Here is an 11675-nt window from a genome sequence, read left to right as displayed (position 1 = left end):
GGAAAGATAGGGTTAACAGGGACAGGCTCGATGACGGTTCCAGGAGCGACAGTCGAAGGTAGTATTGGTGGGAAACCAGAATCTAACTCACAAATGGAGAAACCACAGACATCCGAAAAAAGCCCTTATCCAAAGGCAAATGAAGAGGCACCAAAACCATACCCTCCCAATTATTAACATTATGCGATCAATTGGTTACGAAGAAATATGTGATGAAATTACAGTGTTCTCTTTTATCCTGCTGCCAAGTGATGGTCCAAGTAAATTGGATTCGTTTGTTTCTTTTTCATTGCTATTGAATTTGTTTCTTTTTTCTTTCATGTTTACTTGCTTGATTCAGTTTTATTGACTGAAAATCTGTTATTTGTCATCTGAATAAATTTCAGAAATTCCGTTTATCATTTTATTTGCCACCACTAGAATGTTATTTGCGAAAATTTCCTTTAGTAATAATGTAGCTAGTTATTTTTTAATAGTTTTCTCTTCTAGATTAGAATACAGAAGAAAATATGATCAAGACACGATGAAATTAAAACTTTGATGCCATAACCACTCCACAGCACACGTCAACATTCCACTTCCACTGATTGCATGGCTGCTAATTGGGCACCGTTTTGCTTGCTTGGGGTGTATCAATCCCTTATCAAAATATGTTTTGTCTTATTCGCAATTTGATGCACCCCAAGCAAAAAATGGTACGGGCACCCCATTAGCAGCTTTGACTGATTGAAAGTGTCTTGCATAGTAATAAACTTATTTTTGATGGGCTCCAAACACACATCTAAAGAAGTGACTTAATTATGATGATATTATATGGCCTCGTTCGAGACGCTACACCACCAAAACAAGAATGATGACACCTTCGGAACGGTGACAGTTGACACACTTACTTGGTGACATGGTTTTTGTTGGCGTTTAAAAGCCTACTCCAGGCGGCTCCGGATCGGCTGTTGCCAAAAAAAAAACCTGTTCCTCTATTCCAACCAATCTCAAACAGACACATGTTTCGTATGATAATTACCATAGTTAACAATTTGAACGTCATTTACTTGAATGAATTGAAGGATTTTTGAAGGATTTTCTCAGTGACAAATAAGGGAAACATTTGATTTTCCTTATATTTTTTTTCTACAACTAGCGTACTCCCAACATCATCGTCTTTTTTGCAGCTCATCATCATGGAGCATCAGCAAGTGGTTTAATCCTACTTCACTGTGGACTCCTATATTACCGTCTTAATCAGATAGTTGTTTTGCTGATTTTAATGGGAGATTAATGGAACGTGTTTTGTAACTGCTCCCTAAAACTATCTACTCAATTTAGCTCCATTGCATATAGCCTTTAAAGTTACTCAATGAGGTTTCGTTGCATTACAAGATCAAGGTACATCAAAATGAAGAAGAAGGAAAACGACGCAATAGTAGCAACATAGATAAAAGCTTTAGATGTTATATGTGAATTTTAAAAAAAAATTTGGATCGATCAAAGAGGAAATTCACTGAAAATGAGATACTTAAGATGGGTACCTCAACCCAATGAAAACAAAAAATAGCAACAAGAAAAGGGAGCCGAAAGGGGATTCGACAACCCAAAATAAAACCAAATCAAGATTACGAAGGCAGGAATAAAAAGTCCCAATGTGCTATCACCGTATTCGTCGATAGACCTAATATCCTTGTGTTCGACTCCGCCCAAAAAAACGCTTGGAGTTTAACATTTCTAATGAGGCTTACCAAAATTTTCTTTTTCCTTTCGAAGACTCTTGCATTTCGCTCGTTCCATATGCACCACCATATTACAATCGGGATATTATTCCATATTCTACTAAGTCTTTCATCTCCCCAATTAAACTTCCAAGATTTCACCGTTATGGTGACATTTGAATCATAAGTCCACCGAAATTGGCATCCTTCAACAAAGTAATTCCATATTCTTCGGCTCCTCCAACAATCATAGAATAAGTGAAAGATAGTTTCATCATTTGCCTCGCAAAAACAACAAACACTTAGAAATATCCATGCCCCTTCCTATAAGTTTATCCGCCGTCATTACCTTATCATGAGAAAAGAGCCAAAGAAAGAAGTTTATTTTACAAGGATACTCACGACTCCACACAACATCGATTTGAAATGTTGGTTCATCTTGTTCTCCTTCGTTCTTTAAACCATCCTTCACCGTATCGTGATCATGTTCACTTCCAACCCGAATTCGACTATACTTTTTTGAATGGAGACAGAAGAGAGAAGATTAGATATTACGGAGACTTCATTTGATGTGAATTTTAAATTAGAATCACCCATTTCGAAATTTTAAATTCCCAATTAAACACACAATTCACAATTGTGTGTTAGAAAGATGAATTGGCTAAAACTTGAGTACATCTACGGCTTTAAGATGAAGTTTGTATGTCAAATAAATGGATCATGAATGAGTGAAAACAAAATAACAAATACTTGATGGCTTTTTGAGTATAAAATGAGGAAAGGAAACACATCACACATGATGGAATGAGGTATCTGTGGAAACTAAAATATCCGGAATTGTTACTAGTTTACGGGTAAAAATATTTTATGGGTAATACTAGTTTCTGAATATGAAATCTGGTTTGGGCTTAATAGTTTTGTTTTTCATGGCGGACGGGAAGAATTAAAGAGGCGACATAGCTTCAACAATTTTCTGATTTCTTGTTTCCAAGTGCCATTATAAAACGGTATTAATCTATAACATTTATGCTAATTTATTCGCGCATTTTGGGTAAAAAATCTTTCCCGATGGAGAAAGGGTTAAGATTTCATTAAAAAGAAAATGAGAAAAAGAGAGCAAACAATCCTACAAACCAGTTCAATGGACTGTTAGCCAACGGTGTTTATCTAAATCTTTTGATATGTGCTCTTTACTAGTTGGTCAAGCAAATCTTAGAATATGCAAATTAATTTTTCTTCTTAGGTTAAATTAAAAATTACTCCCTCCCTTTTTTTTAATAGGCCAGTTTGTTTTTAGCGAAATTTAAGGAAATTAAGAGAACTAATCATTGAAAGTGGTCCTCATGACACTTGTTAATAAAAAAAGTGAAGTGAAATGGTCCCCATGACACTTGTTAGCAAAAGAAGTAAAGTGAAGTGGTCCACATGACACTTGTCATCAAAAGAAGTTAAGAGAAAAATGGTCCTAAAAAATTAAAATAACATTTGACTTTCCCAATTAGGAAACTGACTTATTTTTTTGAAACTTTTATTTATAGAAACTGGCCTATTTAAAAAAACGGAGGGAGTAGAATATAAAAAATCAGGACATATGATGAAACTCGAGCGAAGGTCAAGGAAATTTAATATTTCACGGAAAGGGGCGGTTAAAGTCTGAATCACTAAAAAGTGGCAATTTCGGGCGAGTTAGACTCAGTTTGGCTTACTGAGTTAACGAAACATGTTTATTTCTATCCTACCCTCCCTGGTTAAGTTAGCTTAATTACCCTGATTCAAATCGTTAGGTTAGTTCAAATATAGGGGATCTTACATTTGCGAAGCCAAATTGGTAGAAAACTAGACCAACAATTTATTTCAAACGTGCATTTTTATTTGTACCTAATTTATTATGTACGGTAATTTTGTAGATTTACCCAATTTATTTTATTGAGTTTTTGCACCCAGTTTCTTCATTTCTTCTTTTCCGAGTCTCTTGCACATAAAAATCTATGTACCATGTAAATCGAGACATATAATCTCGTCATATATCAGTGCACATAAAATATTCCTCTGCAGTCGCCAACTATTTTAATCTTTTACTATATTTCTACTATATGTCACACAATCCTTAGTTCAAAATCAAATAACACTTTTCTGGGAAAGATAAGAATATGTTCCATCCACCAATAATACTATTTATGAGAACACCATTAAGTAATTACAAGCCAACTGCAAAGATATAGACATAACCACCCAGTACCACACATTTGTGTTTCCCTTGTTCCTCCAGCAGAAACTCGTTCTTCTCGGGTTCCAGTATATTAAAAAGTGATACTCATTTCTGTGACAGCTCGAACCCAAAAATTTCCTTTTACAAGGAGGTTGAGCAAGCATTTTATGATGTTTATTTTGCCACCTTAATTGCAGCGCCCCTTTTGAGAAACATAACGACAATTACGTTCTGTTTAGTGGTGCATATGTGAAAGAGTAATGATCATGTAGATTTTGATGTCACTGAAACTAGAGGCAGCTAGAGTTAGATTCATGGTTGATGTAAACCAACTTGCTCCCCATTTCTTGATATCAAATACCTTGGGTACTAGTATTACTAGAGGTCCAACTTCACGCTCTTTTAGAAATTTCAGCTCACTGTCAGATATTTGCAATGATCTATATACAAAACTACGTCTTCTATATGGATTACATACCTACCTTTGGAGAGGTTCGTTCCTCACAGAGGTATATAAGTTTCAAATGAGCATGTCTCTCATCTGCAAGAAGAAAATCCAAACAAATTAATATGCACAGATTTCAAATGAGTGTATATCTCATCTGCGAGAAGAACATCCAAATAAGTAAATAAGCCCACGAATCAATAGACCCAATTTATTTTATATAATCATTTTACTGTCTACCCAATTTATTATATGGTCATTTTAACAGTTCTACCCAGTTAAATTTATTGGACAGCATAGGGAAAGTTTTTATCCTACATACTGGTATGGGTACCTAGTTTAATTTATACTACCACAAATTGAGTTACCCGTCATAATTTATAAAACCTTTAAAAATAACATACCCATTTAAATTTATAGGACCATGTTATCGAGTTTTCCAATTTATTTTAAAAAACCTTTAAAAATAACGTACCCATTTAAATTTATAGGACCATGTTATCGAGTTTTCCAATTTATTTTATAGGACCGTATGAAATACAGTGTGCACTGCTTAGCTTATTTATGTGAATAAGAAACGATAAATAGTAGCACCGCAGGTGTTAACTTGCGTACCTCAGAACGAAGACAATGAACCGATACATATGTAAAGACAAATCCACCAATAATGAAATATGAAGGTGGCTTTCTCTTGATGTATGCCTGAATGAGTCGTTTGTGAGGTGCAAGTTGTACGTCTAATGCAAGGGTCTTTGAGTTCCAAAGAACTTTAACTGATGCATTTTCATCGGTATATTTTTTGGGAAACAAGGTAACTAAAACCAATACGCTTCCCATGCCTGAAAGGAACTGAAATACACCAAAACAGAAAAAACCAACATAACTCAGAAATATACCTATCAGGAGAAAGATAAGGTGCACTATTTTACTTAATACGGTGATTCCTTAGTTCTAAATAAGAAGGTGTTCTACCAGTAACATGCTTGGGTCAAATACTTCTCTCTTTAGTAACACTTTTCTTTCTTTTATTTTATGTTCTGTTCATTTCTTTCTTTCTTTTCGTTAAAAATTGACAAAAAATTCTGAAAAATTCCTAAGTCCCAATCAAAATCATAGCGTTGTAAAGTGAATATAAGTGAAGACCATACTAAGATGTTGAAAATAAGAATTTTCATTTCAACTCAAAGATTCTTAAATACAAACAATGAATTCTTTATTCTACCAGTAACAAATGTCACATTCAAGACTCTTGGGATTTTAGAGTACAATTTCAATAATTATATGAAAAAGAATAAGCAAAGCATAGAATCCTATAAATCAAGCCATCAAGTGGAACAAACCACTGGTTGGCATCAAAAAGTACTTAACAGAACAATAGCTATGTCACTAAACAGGGGACATGGATCACACCCATATTAACAGCGTAAAGGCAAATAACACATACTGTACAACTGAATATCACAACAATGAGAATGGCTTACTTGTCCCATCATCAGCAATATCAACTCCATCAAAACTGAGGATAATATCAGATGGCTTCAGGACCTTGTACTCAGGAGCAGTAAGCTCAATTCTTATGTTTGGAATTCATCCCCATAGTTAAGCGCGCAAGTCATGATTTTTCACCTAATTCACAATGGAAAAACAGAAAGAAAAAAACAAACAAATTAATTAATTTAATTAACCTGTCTCAAGATAAGTGATATACCATGAACTGATTGTGTTATATAATTAAAAAGAAGAGATTGCAGTTTTCTAATCTTCGTTGCATATCAACCCAACTCAAATTTTGAACTCACTGTTGGTAGAAGATGACCATCAATTGGACAATTGGATTAAGTTAAAACCATCTTCCATCCATCAATCAAATTTGATCCAGAACAGTTGCTACGAAGAAACATGATTTCTATAAAACCACCATTTCCTATCCGGGTAAACCCAACGATTTGAACTAACCTAAGGATTTGAATCAGGGAGGGTAGGTTAGAGAGAAACATGTTTCGTTAACTCAGTGAGCCAAACTGGGTCTAACTCGCCCGAAATTGCCACTTTTTAATGATTAATTTGAATTAAACATAAGAAAAAAAATTTGAAGCCTTGAGAGACTTGTTTATTTTTTTAAATTAATTAGAATTATCCATTTTGAAGCTGCTTTATTGCTTGGATAAGCCAATTGTAAATGACCCAATCATCCCAGTTTTCAGCATTAGGATTTCCAGAGTGGAAAATAACTTTTTAAGTGTTATACAAAGAAACTTAGAGCAACCACATTCATGAGACGGACCAAATACCAAAAGCCAGTCTAAAAACCAAAAAAATTTGGTATTCTGGGTGTTCAAGCGCAATGGGGGACGACCAAAATTTGGTGAAGCGTAACTTATACGAACGCTTGGTGCAGACGGAACTTATACTCACGTTTCTTGACCGAGCGTTCTTTAAAATATGCGTCTGAATGAAACAGAGTTATTACGTGCGCCTGATTGAGGCGTCTACTGGGACGGAGAAGTATAGTTCACGCCTAACATAGGACGGCGATGGGAAGTGCGTCTACTGGGACGGAGAAGTTATGTGCGTCTGATACATACGGAGATAGAAAGTGCATATGACTCGGGCGGACATAGAAGGTGCGTCTGGGTAGGGCGGAAGTATAACAAACGCCCCAGTTCAGGCGTAAGTATTAACATCATCGAGTTCAGGCGTAAGTATTAACAGCGTTCCACACAGGCATAGTTACAATTAACGTCTGATACGGGACGGACATATAACCAACGTATACCCGGGCGTACTTACTATCAACGCCTGAACTAGGGCGTATTTATTATCAACGCCTGAATGCTTATGCTTGGTCTTAGATAACTGGTCTTAGCTAACTGGTCTTATGCTTGGTCTTAGATAACTGGTCTTAGCTTATGCTTATGCTTGGTCTTAGCTTAACTGGTCTTAGCTAACTGGTCTTATGCTTGGTCCTAGCTTATGCTTGGTCCTAACTTATGCATTAAGTCTATTTTAAAGTTAGTCATGCATTACACTGGGCGGACATTAAAACAACGCCCCATTAATACGGAAAATATACCAACGCCCCATTGGGGCGTACAATATAACTACGCCTGTGTTGGGGCGTATGTATTACATGTGTTTGGTTAGGCGGAGTTTATAGATGCACCTGATTCATACGTTAATTGTATCACCGCCCCACCTTCAAACGGTAATTATATTCTCGTATGATTTCATACGATCACTAAAATCTCGCCTGCTTTCATATGCTATTAATACTTCCGTCCCACTAAACGAAGTTTAGTCTGGGTTGACGACCACATTTGGTCTCAAACCCTAATTTTGGCGACCAAATTTGAATTTACTCCCTTCCGCTGCGGCACATTTTGAGAGTCCCCAAATTTGATCTTGACTGTGGTTGCTCTTAGTAGAATTATCCATATGTTATCACACAGAAGTGCGAATATGTACTGCCGGATATCTCATTTATTAGCTTTTGAATGAAAAAGTAAACAAATTCCGGCAAGTATCATGCCCACCCAAATATTTGCTTTCCACAAAAGAATATAATCCAAGGGTTGATATACAACCTTTATATCCTCCATTTAACTTTGTCTGTCGCTTTTGATTATCTTTCCTTTTGGTCCAATACATAATCACCACCCCCCTTCTTTTTCGAAAAGTGAGATTTTATCATATCTATAAACTAGCGGTTCACATCCTCTCCCATCCATTTCATAAACCCTAATAAATTTCCAGTCTAGATTTTCTCTCAATTTAAGGATTTTAAATTCTTTCTCCATTTTTTTTTTCCTTCACAAGGAGTCCAATCCAAAGAAAGAGTTCAAGTAGAAAACAAAAAAAAAGATGGTGGCAACGATTTCAGAATCACCGGTTCTAACTCAAGACGAGTTAAAGAAAATAGCAGCATACAAAGCTGTTGAATACGTTGAATCGGGAATGGTATTAGGATTAGGAACCGGTTCAACAGCTTACTACGCCGTGAATCGAATCGGAGAGTTACTGAAACAAGGCAAACTCAACAACATAATCGGAATCCCAACTTCCAAAAAAACTGAAGAACAAGCGATTTCGTTAGGTATACCGTTATCTGATTTAGATACTCATCCAGTTCTTGATCTTGCTATCGACGGTGCAGACGAAGTCGATTCTTATCTCAATCTTGTCAAAGGACGTGGTGGATCGTTACTCAGAGAGAAAATGGTCGAAGGAGCTTGCCGGAAGTTTGTGGTAATCGTGGATGAGTCTAAGATGGTGAAAACTTTAGGTGGGAGTGGATTAGCTATGCCGGTTGAGATTGTTCCGTTCTGTTGGAATTTTACGGCGACACGGCTTCAGAATTTGTTTGCGGAGGCGGGGTGCGTTGCGAAGCTCAGGAGGGTTGCGGAGACGGGGAAGCCGTTTATGACTGATAACGCGAATTATATTGTTGATTTGTATTTTGAAAGGGAGATTGGTGATTTGAAGGTTGCAAGTGATGAGATTTTGAGACTTGCTGGTGTTGTGGAGCATGGGATGTTTATTGATATGGCTACTACGGTTATTGTTGCTGGTGAATGCGGAATCACTGTCAAGAATAAATAAATGCAAGGAACTACTGATTCTCAATGTACTTGTATTAGAGAAAAAAAGAAAATGGAACAAAAGAGTTAAATCTTTATTGCAATTTTATTTTTAATTTTATTTAAATCAACGGAAAATGGAATAAAAGAGTTAAATGAGATTTCCAAGCCATTCTCACGACAAGTTCCGTGTGTTTTTGTCAAGCACTATTTAAAAAAAAATACAAAAAAAAAAAAATGATAAAAAAATTACAAACAAAAGAAGATGACAGCTGTGGGATTTGAACCGACGCCCTTTCGGACAAGGGTCTAAATCTGGAATCTTAGACCACTCGGCCAAACTGTTTTGTTGTGTTCTTTTTTCTTGCTTAGCTGATATTGACTTTTTAGACCACCATGAGCTATAGGCTATACAGACAGAAATACTCGAATTCAGAAAACTAGGTCCTTAACCGTGTCCAACGACTCCAACCCCATTTTCCAATCTCGTGTACATAGTCGTCATTTAACCTAATCCCTCGTAACCATCGACAAGCACTCTTTCTCCATAATCAAACCTCATGCCTTCTAAAAACCCTAGAAGTAGAAATTTTGATTGAATCGACTCACATTATCTCTTCTGCTGTTACTTTTGCTCCACTCTAAATTATGATGGGGAGGTTTAACACTCTCCCAAAAGAGATCATACTAGAAACTCTAACTGGGTTACCTACTGAATCGGTTATATGCTGCAAATTGGTATGCAAACTATGGAGAGATCTTGTTCATGATTCATCCTTTTCTAAGATGCACTTGAATCATCTCAATTCTGTTGATGATGATTATGGTAAGTTGAGTTTTATTATCATGAGTCGTAATCAAGAGATGATAAAACTTTATTATATTGAGTATGATGATGATACATTGTTTAGTAAGAAAACAAGGATGAATTTAATCCCTCCATTTGGGAAATATTCTTTTGTTGGTTCATACAATGGTTTGATTTGCTTTAACAAATGGTGCACTTTTTATGATTATTCTTATCGTGGACCTGCTTGTATCTGTAATCCAATTACAAGAGAATATATAATGCTTCCAAATATTCAAGGATATGACCCGTGGACTGGATTTGGGTATATTCCTTCAACCAATGAGTACAAGGTTGTTAGAATCTCAGATGATGGAGTTATTCAGGTGTACACACTTGGCAGTGGCAATGGATGGAGAAATGTGGGAGAGATGGACTTGGTTAAACCACCATTTTCTGGTGTGGTTGCTAATGGAGCTCTTCATTGGTTGAACCACCACCAAGGAACCCTTTTTGCTTTCGATTTGAAAGATGAAAAGTTTAGTGAGCTTACACCACCATCTTGTTTGACACCGAATGCTCATCCAGATTATGCTTGTAGATTAAGGGTTTTAGGGGATTTCCTAAGTGTTATTTATTATCGTGATCATGACAGTTGCGTTGATATATGGTTATCAAAAAAGAATGAAGATAATAATGAGTTGAGCTGGAGCAAAGAGTTTACCATCGAGAGTTGTATGCCGCTGTATTTTGAGTTTATGAAGAGTGGTAAGATTCTGTGCTATGGGAGTGGCAACATTTATAATTACGATCCAAAAGCTTCATCTGCCAGGCCCAAAATAGATGTGAGTTTTGGCAAGTGTACAATTTCTCAAGCAATCCGTCACATGAATACATTAGTTTCATTAAAAGTATTAGGAGAAAAGAATGCAAAGAAAATGGATTCTGGTAGAAGAGCAAGTTCAAGTTAGGAGGCGGAAAACAGTTAGAAACTGATAGAATCCGCACAACGAAATAAGAAATTTCTAGGTAAGTATTTCATTGAACTAATAAGCATTTTGAATTTAGATTACAAGGGATGTTTCTGAATCTAATTATATGACAATATGTGCTGATATTATATTCTGTATGAATTACTCTTTTAGCGTTTTTTTTGTCTGGTTGATTGCGCATCTTGTGACCTAGTCTTATGCTATGTTGTAAAAGGCGTTAGGCCAGGCGAGGCGCCAAGCCCAGCGCCTAAGGCGCCCCAGGCGAGTGCCCAAGATTTAGAAAAAACATATGTAAGCATAATTTGGCGCCTTAGGCGCCTTTTCTGCTAGGCGTTAGGCCTGCACTAACTTTTCTGCTAGGCGTTAGGCCTGCGCTTAGTGCGCCTTTTGCAACATAGGTCTTATGAATGGAGAATGTAGTGCTAACTTTAGAAAACTTATTTTCTAGTAACAGAAAGTAAAAAAGCGGAGTCTGAATAGAACGTGCAGGAAATATAATGAGAAACGGAGAGCTTTCCTAGTAGTCCTAGGCTCATAGGCTAGCCTTCTTGGAAATTAGTTCTCGGCTGATATTTTTTTAATGCTGCCATATGGAGATTTAGTTTGTAATATTGAGTTGCTGCTGATATGAATTCGTTCGATCAAAGAAACAATGCTTTGAATAGGAAACAACAGAAAATTTGTGTTAATTAGTCAACAAATCTCAGAAAAATAGCGAAAACTGGAGGGTAGTATCTTGTGAGAAAAATGTAAGTCTTTAAGTAGCTCCTGGAAAGAACTGTCTATCGAGCAATGATATTAATATGAAAATTTTTCTAATATACACCCATTTGATAAGGTGTTTACAAAATTACAACTTTTTTTTTAATATCTCTAAAATACACCCACCATCCATAAAACCGCTAAGACCCACCATCTCGATATCCAACCGGACATCAAATATTTTTGATCAACGGTTAAGG

At 36.2% G+C, this 11675-nt stretch overlaps 3 protein-coding genes across 3 annotated transcripts; 2 read left to right on the top strand and 1 right to left on the bottom strand.

The window, feature by feature from the left end:
* Nucleotides 1–3863: 3863 nt before the first annotated feature.
* On the bottom strand, nucleotides 3864–6217 carry LOC113354565 (protease Do-like 9). The gene is made up of 4 exons (XM_026597862.1): nucleotides 6157–6217; nucleotides 5839–5983; nucleotides 4973–5206; nucleotides 3864–4453 (listed from the first exon to the last, which is right to left on the bottom strand). The coding sequence occupies exons 2-4, from the start codon at nucleotides 5866–5868 to the stop codon at nucleotides 4433–4435; spliced, it is 285 nt and encodes a 94-aa protein (XP_026453647.1). The 5' UTR covers nucleotides 5869–5983; nucleotides 6157–6217; the 3' UTR covers nucleotides 3864–4432.
* Nucleotides 6218–8082: 1865 nt separating this feature from the next.
* On the top strand, nucleotides 8083–9114 carry LOC113350557 (probable ribose-5-phosphate isomerase 2). The gene has a single exon (XM_026594707.1). It carries the CDS (start codon nucleotides 8219–8221, stop codon nucleotides 8954–8956), a length of 738 nt encoding a protein of 245 aa, XP_026450492.1. The 5' UTR covers nucleotides 8083–8218; the 3' UTR covers nucleotides 8957–9114.
* Nucleotides 9115–9585: 471 nt separating this feature from the next.
* On the top strand, nucleotides 9586–10692 carry LOC113352876 (F-box protein At3g07870-like). Its single transcript, XM_026596635.1, has one exon. The coding sequence runs from the start codon at nucleotides 9586–9588 to the stop codon at nucleotides 10690–10692; it is 1107 nt and encodes a 368-aa protein (XP_026452420.1).
* Nucleotides 10693–11675: the final 983 nt, after the last annotated feature.

Source organism: Papaver somniferum, chromosome 2 (genome assembly GCF_003573695.1).
Source record: "Papaver somniferum cultivar HN1 chromosome 2, ASM357369v1, whole genome shotgun sequence".
Classification (NCBI taxonomy): domain Eukaryota; kingdom Viridiplantae; phylum Streptophyta; class Magnoliopsida; order Ranunculales; family Papaveraceae; genus Papaver; species Papaver somniferum.
Note: the sequence above shows the minus strand (reverse complement) of the source record. Positions and strands in the feature narration are given on the sequence as shown.

Excerpts from the sequence above, each read along its gene's own strand:
- LOC113350557 (XM_026594707.1), top strand. The coding sequence starts at position 8,219 with ATGGTGGCAACGATTTCAGAATCACCGGTTCTAACTCAAGACGAGTTA.
- LOC113352876 (XM_026596635.1), top strand. The coding sequence starts at position 9,586 with ATGGGGAGGTTTAACACTCTCCCAAAAGAGATCATACTAGAAACTCTA.
- LOC113354565 (XM_026597862.1), bottom strand. The coding sequence starts at position 5,868 with ATGGAGTTGATATTGCTGATGATGGGACAA. Across the intron at positions 5,207-5,838 it reads TATTGCTGATGATGGGACAA|TTCCTTTCAGGCATGGGAAG; the intron begins GTAAGCCATTCT and ends GGTGTATTTCAG. Across the intron at positions 4,454-4,972 it reads TTCATTGTCTTCGTTCTGAG|ATGAGAGACATGCTCATTTG; the intron begins GTACGCAAGTTA and ends TTCTTCTTGCAG.